Raw genomic sequence first — 18,194 nt, 5'->3', positions numbered from 1 at the left:
CGTGCTGCATGGACTTGTTATTTTGAGCTTTGCTCTGTTATTCCTTTTGGTGCCAGGAAAAGGCTGCTACTTTTGTGTTTTAACTGGTGTATGGACACTAAATAAACCACCAGTTTGTTTGAACCTGTGGACTGCATCACTGTGTGAACCCGTGCCTACCTCCAACGCGGCTCAGTGAGTACAAATCCCTAATTATATATATATATATATATATATATATATATATATATATATATATATATATATATATATATATATATATATATATATATATATATATATATATATATATATATATATATATATATATTGTAGCAACATTTTTGCTTCATGGTTTTTCTTCAACAATATAGGATATGTTGGTTTGTGTGTATGTGTATTAGTTCAATATGACACGTATGCTTATATCTATATATATATGGTACATATATTCAACATTAAGTAGGTCACATCATATTTTTTCCTTTCTTTTATGCTCTGTTCATAATATTTTATATACAGCACATCTTAAGTTCAGAGATAATACCGTTATGTTATGTATACTATTATTTTGGTGTCCTTGCTTGAAAAATGGCAATAGTAGTCAGCTGATTAATTATGTTTGTTTTAGTATGCACACTACAGTTACTGCAGTTTTGCCATTCTTATTACCTAAATGGTTCCTTATGATGTATTTCTGAGTATTTTATGTACATTCTGTATATGTTGTTGCGTACACCCTCATGCCCTTTGATGATGTGATCTTTGTCTTTTAGTTGTTATGTCATTATTGGGGATGTGTGTATGTAATGATCCAGTGTTTGTTCCATTTGATGAAGGCTCTAGAATAGCTGAAACGTTGCCTCTTGAATCTGAATTGAGTCTGTTGGAACCTTCTTTGCAGTGCAGCTTCCACTACTTTTTCTTGAATTGTTTTTCAATGGTGTCCGACTTTTCAGATGGATACAACAGAGCAGTAGATTTTGCAACTGAAAAGAATGGTTTCTTCAGAGCACAGCACTACAAATATATTAGTAGTATAAGTTGTAGAAATCCTTCTGGGTGTCATCATTAATTTGGAACATAAAATGATGGTGCAGAACAGAAAACAAACCCAAACCCATGGACAGTTTATGTAAAAGAAAATACACTTTCATTAGCTATAGCTACAGCTTAATAGCCAACAAATTGGGGTAATTTAGGTCGAAATGCCACTCAAGCCACTTAATCCTCTTGGCATTGGATTAAGTGAACATTGTACACTTCTTCTAAACAGGTACACATTTAGATTACAAATGCAGTTGTTATTTTGTCACCTATCTATGACCCAGTGCACATTCAATCTCTGTCGGGCCAAGTCCCTGTGTGGCGCATGCGGAGTAAACTTAGTCAACTAACTAGGATTACTGGCAACACTATTGGCCAATCAGGAGTGACTGCACCAATAACAAAGCTGACTCTTTCCCTAAGCCTATCTTAACAGTGCCAACTATTGTATGTGATAGTAGTGCTCCTGTGCACTTTGAATCAACGTATTGTATTTAAACCTGGTTTCTTTCTGTCCATTCTCCTGATTAACCCTTAGATACCCTATCTGGTTTGACTCTCGGACTGCATGATCACATTATCACTGTTTGCTATCCTATTATGTCTGACCTCCTTATCTATGATCTTTCTATGACTTATTGCATTTTTTGATCCAATTCTGTCATACTTATTGCTTCCATGGATCTAACCCCAACTTGTTTAGTTTTTCCCTCTGCTCACTCGGCCGGTCAGAAGCTACTCTGCAGAAGCAACCTGAAGTCCTCTGTAGTGAAGGCCAGATGCCCATATAGCAGTTGAGCAGTGAAAACTTGGGAGCTCCTTACACACTGCTAAACAAAGTGGTCAGTGCCAATCCTGGCCATATAAGCATGTAAACTGATGCAATTGTTACAGCAGTGAGCCCAATTTTCAGAAATTGCAGAACTAATGTTGAAATGACAGTTTACACAAGTTCTTCTCTTGTATGTATAGTAGATGTTAAGTTGCTCAACCTGAGAACAGTATTGTTTACTACCAGTAATTATTAATTTTCATTCATTTTCACTTTTGTCATCAGTATTTCCAAAATAATGGCAGAAACGATCAAGAAGTATGTCCATCTGGTAAGTACATCTGAAGGCATGTGATCTACATTACAATTCATGCGATCTTACACCAAATGCCTATAAGATTTACTGCAAACAAACTCATAGTAACCCTTGCAGACATACACTGAAGCATGCAGCCTAGGTGTCTGTGCTACTGTCACTTACAAGGGAGTCTCTGCAATATATGATTTTTAATTTGGAACTAGAGATAAACTAAACGTATTAAGAATGATTCTCTGAATTTTCTCTAATGTATGTTTCACAATTACATTGGAAAAGTTTATGATCTGGGACTTGTAAAGGGGTTTTCCAGGCTGTGGACAAACTTTTGGAGTCACTCAATGAGGCCTCCTTAACACATCTGTATAAAACACCTATGTGAAAAAACGGTCCCGGTGTCACCAGTGTGTCATCCATATGTACGTAATTACCATCAGTGTGTCATCAGTGTGACCGTGTTTGCCATCAGTGTGCCATCCATGAGTCCGTGTTTACCATCAGTGTGTTTGTTCAGTGTGTCATTCGTGTGTCCGTGTTTGCCATTAGTGTGTCTTGGTTTACCATCAGTGTGACCATGTTTGCCATCAGTGTTCCATCAGTGTGTCATTCATGAGTCCGTGTTTACCATCAGTGTGTCATCCGTTTGTCCGTGTTTGCCATCAGTGTGACCATGTTTGCCATCAGTGTGGCATCCATGAGTCCGTGTTTATCATCAGTATGTTTGTGTTTACCATCCGTGTGTCATCCGTGTGTCCGTGTTTACCATCAGTATGTCATCCGTGTGTCCGTGTTTGCCATCAGAGTGACCATGTTTGCCATCAGTGTGGCATCCATGAGTCCGTGTTTATCATCAGTATGTTTGTGTTTACCATCCGTGTGTCATCTGTGTGTCCGTGTTTGCCATCAGTGTGTCATCCATGAGTCCGTGTTTACCATCAGTGTGTCATCCGTGTGTCCGTGTTTACCATCATTGTGACTGTGTTTGCCATCAGTGTGTCATCCATGAGTTCGTGTTTACCATCAGTGTGACTGTGTTTGCCATCAGTGTGTCATCCATGAGTTCATGTTTACCATCAGTGTGTTTGTGTTTACCATCAGTGTGTCATCCATGTGTCCGTGTTTGCCATCCATGAGTCCGTGTTTACCATCAGTCATCAGTGTGCCATCCATGAGTCCGTGTTTACCATCAGTGTGTAATCCGTGTGTCCGTGTTTTCCATCAGTGTGTCATCCATGAGTCCGTGTTTACCATCAGTGTGCCATCCATGAGTCCATGTTTACCATCTATGAGTATTTACCATCAGTGTACTTGTGTTTACCATCAGTGTGTCATCCATGTGTCCTTATTTTCCATCAGTCTGTTTGTGTTTACCATCAGTGTGTCATCCATGAGTCCATGTTTACCATCAGTGTGTTTGTGTTTGCCATCAATATGACTGTGTTTGCCATCAGTGTGTCATCCATGAGTCCTTGTTTACCATCAGTGTGTCCGTGTTTTCCATCAGTGTGACTGTGTTTGCCATCAGTGTGTCATCCATGAGTCTATGTTTACCATCAGTGTGTTTGTGTATGCCATCAGTGTGCCATCCATGAGTCCGTGTTTGCCATCAGTCATCAGTGTGCCATCCATGAGTCCGTGTTTACCATCAGTGTTTCATCCGTGTGTCCGTGTTTTCCATCAGTGTGCCATCCGTGAGTCCGTGTTTACCTTCAGTGTGCCATCTATGAGTCCGTGTTTACCATCAGTGTGTTTGTGTTTGACATCAGTGTGACTGTGTTTACCATCAGTGTGTCATCCATGAGTCCATGTTTACCATCAGTGTGTTTGCCATCAGTGTGTTTGTGTTTACCATCAGTGTGTCATCCGTGTGTCCGTGTTTGCCATCCATGAGTCCGTGTTTGCCATCAGCCATCAGTGTGCCATCTATGAGTCCGTGTTTACCATCAGTGGGTTTGTGTTTGCCTTCAATGTGACCATTTTTACCATGAGTGTGTTAGTGTTTACCATAAGTGTGTCATCCATGTGTCCGTGTTTGCCATCCATGAGTCCGTTTACCATCAGTCATCAGTGTGCCATCCATGAGTCCGTGTTTACCATCAGTGTGTCATCCGTGTGTCCGTGTTTTCCATCAGTGTGACTGTGTTTGCCATCAGTGTGTCATCCATGACTCCCTGTTTACCGTCAGTGTGTTTGTGTATGCCATCAGTGTGCCATCCATGAGTCCATGTTTATCATCAGTGTGTTTGTGTTTGCCATCAGTGTGTCATCCATGAGTCTGTGTTTACCATCAGTCTGTTTGTGTTTGCCATCAGTGTGACCGTGTTTACCATCAGTGTGCCATCCATGAGTCTGTGTTTACCATCAGTGTGACCATGTTTACCATCAATGTGTCATTCATGAGTCCGTGTTTACCAACAGTCTGTTTGTGTTTACCATAGTGTGTTTGTGTTTGCCATCAGTGTGTCATCTATGAGTCCGTGTTTACCATCAGTGTGTCTGTGTTTTCCATCAGTGTGTCATTCATGAGTCTGTGTTTACCATCAGTGTGTTTGCCATCAGTGTGTCATCCATGAGTCCGTGTTTACCATCAGTGTGCCATTAATGTGACCGTGTTTGCCATCACTGTGTCATCCATGAGTCCATGTTTACCATCAGTGTGACCGAGTTTGCCATCAGTGTGTTTGTGTTTGCCATCAATGTGCCATCCGTGAGTCCATGTTTACCATCAGTGTGCCATCTGTGTGTCCGTGTTTTCCATCAGCATAGCTCCCAACCATCCGGTATTCTGCAGGACTGTCCCGATTTCAGTGTTCAGTCATGGCTCAGCTGTTCTCCCAGGTTCTGTTTCTACTCACCTCTCCGTATTGTTAACCCTTTTGACGAACACACTCGGGTGCTCACAGAGTATTTTCGAAGTGCTCAGCATCTACGTCTGAGCCGCAGCGGCTGCATGTGTCGCGGCTGTTAGACAGCAGTGACACATGCAGCCACAGCGGCACTAAGATACAGTACGGACCAAAAGTTTGGACACACCTTCTCATTTAAAGATTTTTCTGTATTTTCATGACTATGAAAATTGTACATTCACACTGAAGGCATCAAAACTATGAATTAACACTTGTGGAATTATATACTTAACAAAAAAGTGTGAAACAACTGAAAATATGTCTTATATTCTAGGTTCTTCAAAGTAGCCACCTTTTGCTTTGATGACTGCTTTGCATACTCTTGGCATTCTCTTGATGAGCTTCAAGAGGTAGTCACCGGAAATGGTCTTCCAACAATCTTGAAGGAGTTCCCAGAGATGCTTAGCACTTGTTGGCCCTTTTGCCTTCACTCTGCGGTCCAGCTCACCCCAAACCATCTCGATTGGGTTCAGGTCTGGTGACTGTGGAGGCCAGGTCATCTGGCGTAGTACCCCATCACTCTCCCTCTTGGTCAAATAACCCTTACACAGCCTGGAGGTGTGTTTGGGGTCATTGTCCTGTTGAAAAATAAATGATGGTCCAACTAAATGCAAACCGGATGGAATAGCATGCCGCTGCAAGATCCTGTGGTAGCCATGCTGGCTCAGTATGCCTTTAATTTTCAATAAATCCCCAACAATGTCACCAGCAAAGCACCCCCATACCATCACACCTCCTCCTCCATGCTTCACAGTGGGAACCAGACATGTAGAGTCCATCCGTTCACCTTTTCTGCGTCACACAAAGACACCGTGGTTGGAACCAAAGATTTCAAATTTGGACTCATCAGACCAAAGCACAGATTTCCACTTGTCTAATGTCCATTCCTTGTGTTCTTTAGCCCAAACAAATCTCTTCTGCTTGTTGCCTGTCCTTAGCAGTGGTTTCCTAGCAGCTATTTTACCATGAAGGCCTGCTGCACAAAGTCTCCTCTTAACAGTTGTTGAAGAGATGTGTCTGCTGCTAGAACTCTGTGTGGCATTGACCTTGTCTCTAAACTGAGCTGCTGTTAACCTGCGATTTCTGAGGCTGGTGTCTCGGATAAGCTTATCCTCAGAAGCAGAGGTGACTCTTGGTCTTCCATTCCTGGGGCGGTCCTCATGTGAGCCAGTTTCTTTGTAGCGCTTGATGGTTTTTGCAACTGCACTTGGGGACACTTTCAAAGTTTTTCCAATTTTTCGCACTGACTGACCTTCATTTCTTAAAGTAATGATGGCCACTCGTTTTTCTTTACTTAGAATTTGTATTATGGCAAGAAAAAAGCAGCTAACAGTCTATTCAGTAGGACTATCAGTTGTGTATCCACCAGACTTCTGCACAACACAACTGATGGTCCCAATCCCATTTATAAGGCAAGAAATCCCATTTATTAAACCTGACATGGCACACCTGTGAAGTAAAAACCATTTCCGGTGACTACCTCTTGAAGCTCATCAAGAGAATGCCAAGAGTGTGCAAAGCAGTCATCAAAGCAAAAGGTGGCTACTTTGAAGAACCTAGAATATAAGACATACTAGATGGTGGCTCGATTCTAACGCATCGGGTATTCTAGAATATGTATGCGGCCGACCGGGCGCAATCAGCAAAGCGGTGTTAAAATTTGGCGCCAATAATGCTGATTAGTCACGGCCGGCAACCGCGACCAATCAGCAGAGCGTTGTTTAAATTTTCAGCGTCGTATTAGTGAGGACCGGGGAGCGGCACTGCCTGTGCGGGTACTTCCGCTGTGAGCAGCTGGGAGATGAGCGGCTGCTCGCAGCAGAAGCATCCCGACCGGCGGCGCCGCTCCTCGGTCCTCCGTTCACACTCGCTATTGGGAGATCAGAGCGTTGTTTAAATTAGGCGCCAATCTCGCTCACTGGTCGCGGTCGGCTGGTGGCCGCAACCAATCGGCAGAGCGTTGTTTAAATTTGTCGCCAATCTCGCTGATTGGTCGCGGCTGGCGTCCGTGACCAATCAGCACAGCAGTGTTTAAATGTGGAGGCAAAATCGCTGATTGGTCGCGGACTCCAGCCGCGACCAGTCATCAGAGCGTTGTTTAAATTTGGCGCCAATCTCACTGATTGGTCGCGTCTGGCGTCCGCGACCAATCATCAGAGCGTTGTTTAAATTTGGCGCCAATCTCACTGATTGGTCGCGTCTGGCGTCCGCGACCAATCATCAGAGCGTTTTTTAAATTTTGCACCAAAATCGCTGATTGGTCGCGGCTGGCGTCCGCGACCAATCAGCACAGCAGTGTTTAAATGTGGCGCCAAGATCGGTGATTGGTCGTGGCCGCTATTTAAATGTGGCGCCCAAATCGGTGATTGGTCGCGGGCAGCGGCCGCGACCAATCAGCACAGCGTTGTTAAACTTTTGCGCCAAGATCACTGATTGGTCGCGGGCGGAGACCGCGACCAATCAGCTAATTGTATTGGTGAGGATTGGGGAGCGGAATCGTATTGGTGAGGACCGGGGAGTGGTGCTGCCTGTGCGGCTACTTCCGCTGCGAGAACCCGGGAGATGAGCGGCTTCTCGCAGCAGAAGTATCCTGACCCGCAGCGCCGCTCCCCGGTCCTCCCTTCCGCATGGAGGCCAGCGGTGCCGGCGGTCGGGGTCCTTCTGCTGCTACCGGCCGGGAGATGAGCGCCTCGCACCGGTCATCTCCCGGCTGCATCTCCGTCCCACAGATGAGCCGCTAACGGTCGCTATCTTTTTTCAGAAATCCCGCGGCGCTGATGGGCCGCTGCCAGACCAATGAGCGACGCGGGATTTCCAGGACAGACAGACAGACAGAAAGACAGACAGACGGGATAAGACGATTATATATATATATAGATGTTCAGCTGTTTCACATTTTTTTGTAAAGTATATAATTCCACATGTGTTAATTCATAATTTTGATGTCTTCAATGTGAATGTACAATTTTCATAGTCATGAAAATACAGAAAAATCTTTAAATGAGAAGGTGTGTCCAAACTTTTGGTCTGTACAGTACATGCCGAAGACGCCGAAAATACTCGGCAAGCACCGGAGCATGCTCACTGAAAGGGTTAACAATACACAGGCGCTCATCATTACCGCAGAGTTCAGCAGCGTCTTCAGACGCTTCTATGTGGAGCCTTAAAAAAACACAGATACTTGATTAAGTGCAAAATCAAAGCTTTTCTGTACTATAAAAAGCACCTTTAAAAACGGGGCTTCACATCTGCACCAAAACACATCAAATAAAGGGGAGAAGATTGTTCTTGTGTAGTTTGGTGCAGACATCTGCAGGACACACAGATGACGTCGTGCTGCCCCAGAAGATAAGAAATTCGCGGCCTCCCGTCCAGCCGCCAGGTAGCACTGATCTGGACACTGGACCAGAGTCCTGGGAATCCAGCCACTGAACTCTAGTCCCAACTGTCCCGGATACAGCAGACAGTCCTGGATTTGGGTCTAGACCCTGCAGTCTCGGGTGTCTGATGAATTTTTCTCACTACCAGCGCCTGTCTGACAACTCCTCCTGCCCGGGGAGCAAGATAATGGTAAATGGGTGTAGATTGGGGTGTGGCTAGGGGTATGGCCAAAATCTGCGGCGGCGCGCCATGCGCGCCACATAATTTCTCCCTCTTTCTATTCTTCAAAAGTTGGGAGGAATGCATCAGTGTTTACCATCAGTGTGCTATCGGTGTGTCCGTGTTTACTATCAGTGTGCCATCAGTGTGTCCGTGTTTACCATCAGTGTGCTATCGGTATGTCCGTGTTTACCATCAGTGTGTCCACGTTTAGCATCAATGTGCCATCAGTGTGTCATCCGTGTGTCCGTGTTTACCATCAGTGTGCTATCGGTGTGTCCGTGTTTACCATCAGTGTGTCCACGTTTAGCATCAGTGTGCCATCGGTGTGTCATCCGTGTTTACCATCAGTGTGTCCACGTTTAGCATCAGTGTGCCATCGGTGTGTCATCCGTGTTTGCCATCAGTGTGTCTGTTTTTTCATCTGTGTGTCATCAATTTTTTTCCGGTATGGCTAAAGAAAGAAGTAAATTCCATAGCTTCTCCTATACTCAGCAATGTTAAACACAGACAGTACACTGATGCCATCCATGTGCTGTACATATTTTTCACGGACCCGTAGACTTATATTAGCCGTAGTCAAATTTGCTTAAAAAAAAACCGCACATATCTATCTCATGTAAAAGCACGGACATGTGAGCAGACACATAGGTTATAATGGGTATGTTTGGGATCCGTAAAAAAAACTGATGAGACACGTACTGGAAACACGGACATGTGAAGGAGGCCTGTGACTGCAAATTACCGAATCTGCAAATCGCATACTCATGGTCATCATGCTGGGAGTATAGTGGGATCGTGACAGTGAGCTCATGTTCTATGTGCCACATGATCATACAAGGACAGACAAGCAGACATGCCATCACATCAGACGTTATTTCTTTGGTATGGTATCAGCATTTCCATGCATTTAGACTTTTTTTTTCTACTTTCTTCTTCTCTTCTATCTGCCCTCTTGTATTTTTTGTACAGTACAGTAGTAAAAATGCATATAAATTCTGTTAAAAGGTCTAAACCTTCAGAGAAATGTATATGTTTTGCTTAAAAAAAATCACTATGAAAACCAGGTCTTCATGCAGGTGACAAGGGGGTTATACCGGAAAAATGACATTCCACTATGAAGGTAAACTAGATGAGAAGTGGTTTTGTAAGCTGCTTGCAATGGCAATGAAGGGTGTGGTGTTCAAGCAAATTCATGCCAAGGGTGCAACAAAACGGGCTCTCACATAACATTTTGTTTCCTGTTTGTGTTGGCATTTCTGCCCACTACTTCATTTTAACCTTGGTCTATGAAGATAGAACAGTCTTTATGTTGTTAGCTAACTGTTAAAATAAAAGTCAAATAATACTATGATAAAATATAATGACTAAATCTCATGTGACATTTAGAAAGGAAAAATGGTCAGTAAATTAAAGCCATGTACTTGTAAGGCCACTCTGCTGAAAACTGCAGTCCAAGAATATGCCTTAAAAATCTACATTAAGGCTATGTGCACACTGTGCATTTTTGATGCGTTTTCCTCTCAGAAATGCACCAAAACGCTAGGGAATCCTTGTGCCAGCTCATGCAATGACAATCCTGATGTGCTATGCACATGATCAGGAATTTTTCTGTCAGGATTGTCATTGCGTTTAAATCCGCAGCATGTCCATTCTGTATAGCGTTTCTGCAGCGTTTTTCACCCATTGACTTGAATTGAGTCAGTCAAATCCGCAGCAAAAACGCAGGTAAAAATATATTTGCTGCGGATGTTTGCTGCATATTTGATTGACTCAATTCAAGTAAATGAGTCAAATACGCCGCAAAAACACACAAAGAATGGTACCCAGGCCGGGGAAGAAGACCTCCTCCCATCACCCGACCACCGCTCCCGCTGATAACAACGGGAGCAGACGCGGCTGAGGGAAGAAGTAGTTTCCTCAGCCGAGCCGGCGTCTGTGCGCTTGTTAAAAAAAAAAAAGTAAAAATCAATATTAAAATAAAAACACCTTATTCTAAGTAAAAATCAATATTAAAATAAAAACACCTTATTCTAAGTAAAAATCAATATTAAAACAAAAACACCTTATTCTCACCTGTCCGCCGCCGTCCTCCCGATGTCCCCCGGCGACCAGATTACCCAGTGGTACACTGACGGGAGTGCGCTCGCTCCCGTCAGTGTACATAACTGCACTGCTGGGGTTGAGTTCACCTGAGTTAATCAGCTGGAGATCAGCTGACGAGCTCCGGGACCTCATTTACGGCAACAGTGCTGTGTGGGAATTTTCCCACGCAACACTGATGCTGTAAATGAGGTCACCAGAGCTGATCAGCTGATCTCCAGCTGATGAACTCAGCCAGTAGCACAGCGATGTACACTGACAGGAATGATTACACTCCTGTCAGTGTACAGTGCTGTCTTCTACAGCAGTCACATCAGTGATTGATGTGGCTGCTGTAGAAGTGACCCGGATCACTTCTGAGGAGTGTTTCTCCTTTTCCGCTTTACTTCCTGATTGAATGGGTGACTATTTTATCTCTTTGGATTCAGTATTGTCTATTTTTATCCTTTTTTTTTTATGGTTATTGCCAGAGTATTGAGTGTATGAGGAATAAAGGTTCGTTGTCCTGCCATCAGCATTAATGGTTAATGAAATAATGTTATGGAATAAGTCTATAGTATATATGGGCTGTGCTTGACATCATGATATGGCTTCTATTATGATTATTGGTATTAATTGTGGTATGATTTATTTGCACTGAGGATACTCTTGTTAGATCACGTATGTTTTTAGTAGTGAAGGGATGTGATGTGCACTTTATTTGGTTTACTATTATAGTGAATCCCCATTGTCATTTTTTGACAGTATTACAGTTATATCAATTTTACATTGTCAATTACATTGTCTTTTGTGACAGGATTACACTTATGATAATTGACAGATGAGATTCAAACTGTTCTATCTTGCGTTATACAGTACAGACCAAAAGTTTGGACACACCTTCTCATTTAAAGATTTTTCTGTATTTTCATGACTATGAAAATTGTACATTCAATAAGGCATCAAAACTATGACTTAACACATGTGGAATTACTGTATATACTTAACAAAAAAGTGTGAAACAACTGAAAATATGTCTTATATTCTAGGTTCTTCAAAGTAGCCACCTTTTGCTTTGATGACTGCTTTGCACACTCTTGGCATTCTCTTGATGAGCTTCAAGAGGTAGTCACCGGAAATTGTCTTTCAACAATCTTGAAGGAGTTCCCAGAGATGCTTAGCACTTGTTGGCCCTTTTGCCTTCACTCTGCGGTCCAGCTCACCCCAAACCATCTTGATTGGGTTCAGGTCTGGTGACTGTGGAGGCCAGGTCATCTGGCGTAGTACCCCATCACTCCCCTTCTTGGTCAAATAGCCCTTACACAGCCTGAAGGTGTGTTTGGGGTCATTGTCCTGTTGAAAAATAAATGATGGTCCAACTAGCGCAAACCGGGTGGAATAGCATTCCACTGCAAGATGCTGTGGTAGCCATGCTGGTTCAGTATGCCTTCAATTTTGAATAAATCCCCAACAGTGTCACCAGCAAAGCACCCCCACACCATCACACCTTCTCCTCCATGCTTCACGGTGGGAACCAGGCATGTAGAGGCCATCCGTTCACCTTTTCTGCGTCGCACAAAAACACGGTGGTTGGAACCAAAGATCTCAAATTTGGACTCATCAGACCAAAGCACAGATTTCCACTGGTCTAATGTCCATTGCTTGTGTTCTTTAGCCCAAACAAATCCCTTCTGCTTGTTGCCTGTCCTTAGCAGTGGTTTCCTAGCAGCTATTTTACCATGAAGGCCGGCTGCACAAAGTCTCCTCTTAACAGTTGTTGTAGAGATGTGTGTGCTGCTAGAACTCTGTGTGGCATTGACCTGGTCTCTAATCTGAGCTCCTGTTAACCTGCGATTTCTGAGGCTGGTGACTCGGATAAACTTATCCTTAGAAGCAGAGGTGACTCTTGGTCTTCCTTTCCTGGGGCGGTCCTCATGTGAGCCAGTTTCTTTGTAGCGCTTGATGGTTTTTGCAACTGCACTTGGGGACACTTTCAAAGTTTGCCCAATTTTTCGGACTGACTGACCTTCATTTCTTAAAGTAATGATGGCCACTCGTTTTTCTTTACTTAGCTGCTTTTTTCTTGCCATAATACAAATTCTAACAGTCTATTCAGTAGGACTATCAGCTGTGTATCCACCAGACTTCTGCACAACACAACTGATTGTCCCAACCCCATTTATAAGGCAAGAAATCCCACTTATTAAACCTGACAGGGCACACCTGTGAAGTGAAAACCATTTCCGGTGACTACCTCTTGAAGCTCATCAAGAGAATGCCAAGAGTGTGCAAAGCAGTCATCGGAGCAAAAGGTGGCTACTTTGAAGAACCTAGAATATAAGACATATTTTCAGTTGTTTCACACTTTTTTGTTAAGTATATAATTCCACATGTGTTAATTCATAGTTTTGATGCCTTCAGTGTGAATGTACAATTTTCAAAGTCATGAAAATACAGAAAAATCTTTAAATGAGGTGTGTCAAACTTTTGGTCTGTACTGTACATAATAATAAACCTTCCTTATTTCCTACCCTATATAAAAGATATAATCTTTTAATGTATAAGATGGGTGACAAAGATATCGAGACATGCGCACTTGTATGCTCTTTCCTGTGTATCGGAGTTAATGCAGGCGCATTGGATCCCATAAAGTGACCTGTGAGAGGTTGTCCCCTCAGAACATGATTGGTGGAGTGATCAGTGGATGTGCATACATCATGCGACCTGGAAATGATGCAGTCAAACAGAGGTATCATTCTGCAGGACAGTGTCATCACAGGTTCTTCCCCACTGTTCTGCTTAGCTCCGCCCCCTGATCACACGGTGCTGATGTCATCACAGGTCCTTCTCCACTGTTCTGCGGAGCTCCGCCCCCTGATCACACGGTGCTGATGTCATCACAGGTCCTTCACCACTTCTCTGTACAGCTCCGCCCCCTGATCACATGGTGCTGACGTCAGCACAGGTCCTTCACCAACATTTTTGCAGTGCAGTGGTGCAGGCTGGGGAGTCACTAAATGGGGAGTCACTAAACCCGGAAGTCCTCGAGTGTCTCTGGAGCTCTGGGATTGGTAAATGGGACATATATGTTTAAGAGAAGTGCTGTCTTATAGGTTGTAGTTAATGAGGGCAGGAGGGAGAATTATCCCATGTTTGGATTGGGATAACAATAATGAATGACAAAGTATCTGGACCAATTAGAGAGGATCAGGCTTGGGAAATAGAGGAGTCTATTGGTCAGTTCAACCTTGTGACTATGAGTACTGATTGCTAGTGGGAGATGATCGGTGCCATATAATTGGATGACCTTTTGATGATGTCATGTGCAAGGGCTTAAGAAGGCTGGCAGCCCATGTGTCAGCTCATTTAGCCTCTGTCATTTGATGATACCCGATCTCTGGTGAAACATGTTGGGGAGACTCTGTGTTTTCTTTTAATGGCAGTAGTCAGTATACAAAAGTCATACATAAGTATAGGAGAGTATAAGTAGTGGCCGCACCTTGCTTACCTTAGGATATATAGTAGTCATACAGATAGATGAAATGAGAGATCAATGGATCCTCGATAGTTAGCTAGTTGTTATACTGACCTCTGCAAAGTTTTAAAGTTATATTCCTTTATACTAGTCAAATAAAAGTTATATTTTAGGGTCTTTAGGTTGGGTTATCTTTTGCCTTTGGCAAATAGTGTTTACACGTACCCAAACTCACCTGCAGCATGTAAATCTCTGTAGCGGAGACGCCAGTCTCTGTCGCAGATTTTGACTGATTGAAATGTCATTATATGTGGCAATAGAACACAGCGTTTTGGACGCAGCTAAAATACGCTACTTCCAAAGTGCTGCTGGTTGCTGATCATGGGGACATAGGTGCTAACGAAACAGCTGTGAGCTGTTATTAATAGCCAGGGAACATGTTTGCCTAGTGGCACCTTCCTAAGCTAAAGATAGCAGTTCTCAAGCTGCCCCAGAAATGACATGAATGGGGAATGCTAATGACATTGGGTTTAGCGGACACCTAGCCTTTTGGTTTGGTGATGAAAAGGTGTCACTCAGACCCTTTCATTACTAACCCTAAGTAAACTAAAGTAAAGAGTTAAATAAACACACACACAGAGTAAAACACTTCATTTGAAATACAACAGACACATTCTTTAATCATTTAAATTAACCAATATACTCACCCCAGGTCTGACAGTAATCCAAGGGTTAAAGTGATGATTTCTTTTTTTCAAATATCTTTATTTAGCGCCAAAAAGCATTCATTGATGTACAAAAACGTATAAAAAATGCGGCAAAAAGTACATTTTTTTCTGCAGTGTTTTTCTTGCCAAGAGAGGCAAAAACCTTAAGGAATTTTCTGCATTCAAATCCTGAATGTGCGCACATAGCTTTTGACTTCACCAGTAGTTTTCGGTCCGGTCTTGATGAGGAGGTGTGGTGGTGTCAGACGGTCCTGATTCATGAAGAGGTGCTCCCATGGGGAGTGTCTGAAAAGTGGTGTGCGACTCCGAGTGCCATGCCAGAAATCTTACTCCAGTCCCTTAAAGGGGTTTTCCCACAAACAAAAGTTCATTTTAAAAATTGGCTGTGTCTGACCGTGTACAGAACATGGTCTGATCATACCACAGCTCCTGAGCAGGGGAGGAAGCAAAAGAGTATACAGACATACAGCAGGGGATCGCAGGGGAGTCATTTTGTGAGGTAAAACATTTCACTTCCTGTTTTTAAACAACGTTTTACCTCACAAAATGACTCCTCTGTGATCCCCCTGCTGTATTGTCTGTTGGTTCCTCCCTCGCCCAGGAGCTGTGGTATGTTCCGTACAAGGTCAGACACAGAAATTTTTGAAATGAACTTTTGTTTGTGGGAAAACCCCTTTAATTAGACAAGTTGTGGCCTCACACTCCCGCCTCGCCCCTGTCACGCCCCAGCTCCACCCTTTTGGAACATGTCAAAAAGGGCACATTTTTCCGATAGTGTGATTTTGGGGCATTTTTCCAAAACGGTTAAATAAAAACTTTTGAATCCTCTACAAAGTATATTCTGTCTTGTAATGTTACCACCAAAGATTTGTTCCTGTGAGCATTGCATTGGTGACTAGAGAATTGATTCCTTATGTACCACTTGTCCTTTTATGCATCCATTACGTGAGATGACTTACAAGAGTCACGTTATCCATTTCTTTGTAAAATAAAATAATGTAAAATAATGTGTGTTTATATGTATATATTTTTTTTTTCTTCAAAAAATACAAAACAAATAGACAAAAAATAATATAACTCGTATAAATTTAAGACTTGTAGCTTAAAATTTCCCTAACTTTTTTATTTTTTTTGTCCAATGTATGTGTACAACAGAGGTAGTGCAGTGATCTAATCTGAGAAATCCCCACAATTTTAATCTTAAACAGTAAACTGAACAACATTCTAGTCATTCTTTTTACAACCTTAGAGGTAGTATACTTGAACAATGGTTGTATATTTTTTCATATATTTTGTGTATATAGATATTGATCTTTTTAATGATAGAAGCTCTCCAGTACCAGGGCACATGACTTTGGCACTGTGCCCCTTCGTTTTTCACGGTCAGTGATTCCTAGGTTAAAAATGGATGATCTGTATGGGATTCGATTTTTTTCTTATCTGATATTCGGAAGAGACTAGTACTTGCTGCAATTTTTCTCACGCTGATACTCTGTGTGAAAAACTGTTTTCCTCTGAACAGCCCTATTGAAGAACATTTTTACTCGGACAGCACTCATACGCTTATCTGAATGGGCCCCATGGCTCATTTTGGTTTTTTTTTTAATGAGGTTGAGTTGCGACCCATGACCTAAAATTACCGAGACTATTGAATTTTTGGTTGGAGGTCATAAGTCCCACACAAGTTTAAACCTATAGCTTTCAATGCAAGTCACGTGTGAGTCACATGCATCCTGTCTGAAATTTGGCTTTTTTTGGCAGCTTGTCTGGGATTGTATTACTACCAGTGTTTCCATGTAGCTCTGGCAAAACACGCAGTTTTGCTATATTTGATTAATGTGGTTACGGTTTAATTAAAACTGTCTGTTTGTATTTCAGAACACGTTACTGCGAAACAAGATTTTGGATGAACGAAATTAAGGAACCATTTATATATAGCAGAAGGGAAGAAAAACTATCATATGTCAACAAGTACTTTTTATTGAGTGTACCAAACATGAGCTAATCTGAAAAAAAGACAACCAATAACTGTATAGCTGCTTCTTTCTTTATTTACACATTTATATCCGGGTGACCCATATCCACTTGTGCCAGCCTTTTTGTTTCGGGGGGCCATAACATATTCACTGTCATGACTTCTCCAATGATCTTATCTTCTATCATCACATATAATTATCGCAATGCTTCTCTACTAAGTCCGTCAGAACTGAAAGAATGATGTCCAAATATCACCTTACAGTGACAGAATATTCTATATTATGGGGAAAAGTGCCACTGAGCAGGTGCTCAGACAATCTAGATCATATAGAATTGCTCATGGCTCTATAATATTGTTTGATAAAAAAATATAAAAGAAAAAAAGTGTGTATGTATAAAATAACTGATTCAGCTATAAAATTCTTGTCGTAGAAATTACATAAGTAATAAAGGTCGTAGCTATTAATAAAACATCTTGTTTAGTGAAAAGGATGGCTCAGTATTTTTTGCCTTAAGTTCTCTTTTTGGGCAAATCTCTTTTGGAACCAACATCAGTTCACCAGATCTTGGAAAAAGCGACGGATTCTCTTGAGAACTTGACAGGTCAATCCATTCTACAGACTGCTCACTGACTGATGAGGGTTGTCTAGGACTTAACCATCGATGATGTATCCTTAGAGTAGGTAATCAGTATGAGATCAGTGGGGTTCTGAATCCAGTCACCTCCATCGATCAGCTCCTGAATTAAGTGATGGTGTAACTGCTGTTTATCTCTTCCACTGTGGTGGTGCTACAGGGAAATCGCGATTTTTAACCAGGTTACTATCAGAACACAGCTTGTGCTGTCTACAAAAAACGTAACGCCCAAAGGAGACATTGCTTTAGACTAGGGTCACACGAGCGTATAAAAATCGATCCCATTCTCAAGAAGAGTGGGACCATTTTTTCCTCACTTGCCATCCGTGTGCTGTCCGTATCCAATCCTTTGTTTTACTCAGCAACTATTAATCTTTTACAGGAACATTTACAGTTTACCATCTTACAGAATTGCAATGTGTCCGTAAAAATCAGATGCCGTACCGATGGTCCATATTTGTTTTTTTCGCACCCATCCGATTTCAGAGTCAAATCACAGCATGCTGCAATTTTTATCTCACGCCGAATAAAGCTGAGAAAAAATATGCAGATCTGCACAGCCTCATTGAATAGCATTGGTGCAATATCGTTTTTTTATTGGCTTGCACTTGTCCGATTTATACAGTTATCTTGAGCGAGCCCTTAAAGGGGCCACAACACATTATGAAGGCCACAG

The 18,194-nt window shown here is 42.3% G+C and overlaps 1 protein-coding gene across 2 annotated transcripts in view; it reads left to right on the top strand.

Moving 5' to 3' along the window:
• STAP1 (signal transducing adaptor family member 1) overlaps positions 1 to 17,353 on the top strand; it is a 221,731-nt gene extending 204,378 nt beyond the window's left edge. For both annotated transcript variants that reach the window (XM_073637049.1, XM_073637050.1), the window contains exons 10-11: positions 2,084 to 2,129; positions 16,784 to 17,353. In XM_073637049.1, the coding sequence (XP_073493150.1) occupies positions 2,084 to 2,097 (14 nt within the window). In that variant the 3' untranslated portion in view covers positions 2,098 to 2,129; positions 16,784 to 17,353. The remainder of the gene's footprint in view (positions 1 to 2,083; positions 2,130 to 16,783) is intronic.
• Positions 17,354 to 18,194: the final 841 nt, after the last annotated feature.

The sequence above is a fragment of the Phyllobates terribilis genome, unplaced genomic scaffold (genome assembly GCF_046119375.1).
Source record: "Phyllobates terribilis strain yellow unplaced genomic scaffold, ASM4611937v1 Scaffold_1__5_contigs__length_1240528914, whole genome shotgun sequence".
NCBI lineage: Eukaryota > Metazoa > Chordata > Amphibia > Anura > Dendrobatidae > Phyllobates > Phyllobates terribilis.
This window is presented reverse-complemented; position numbering and strand designations above follow the sequence as displayed.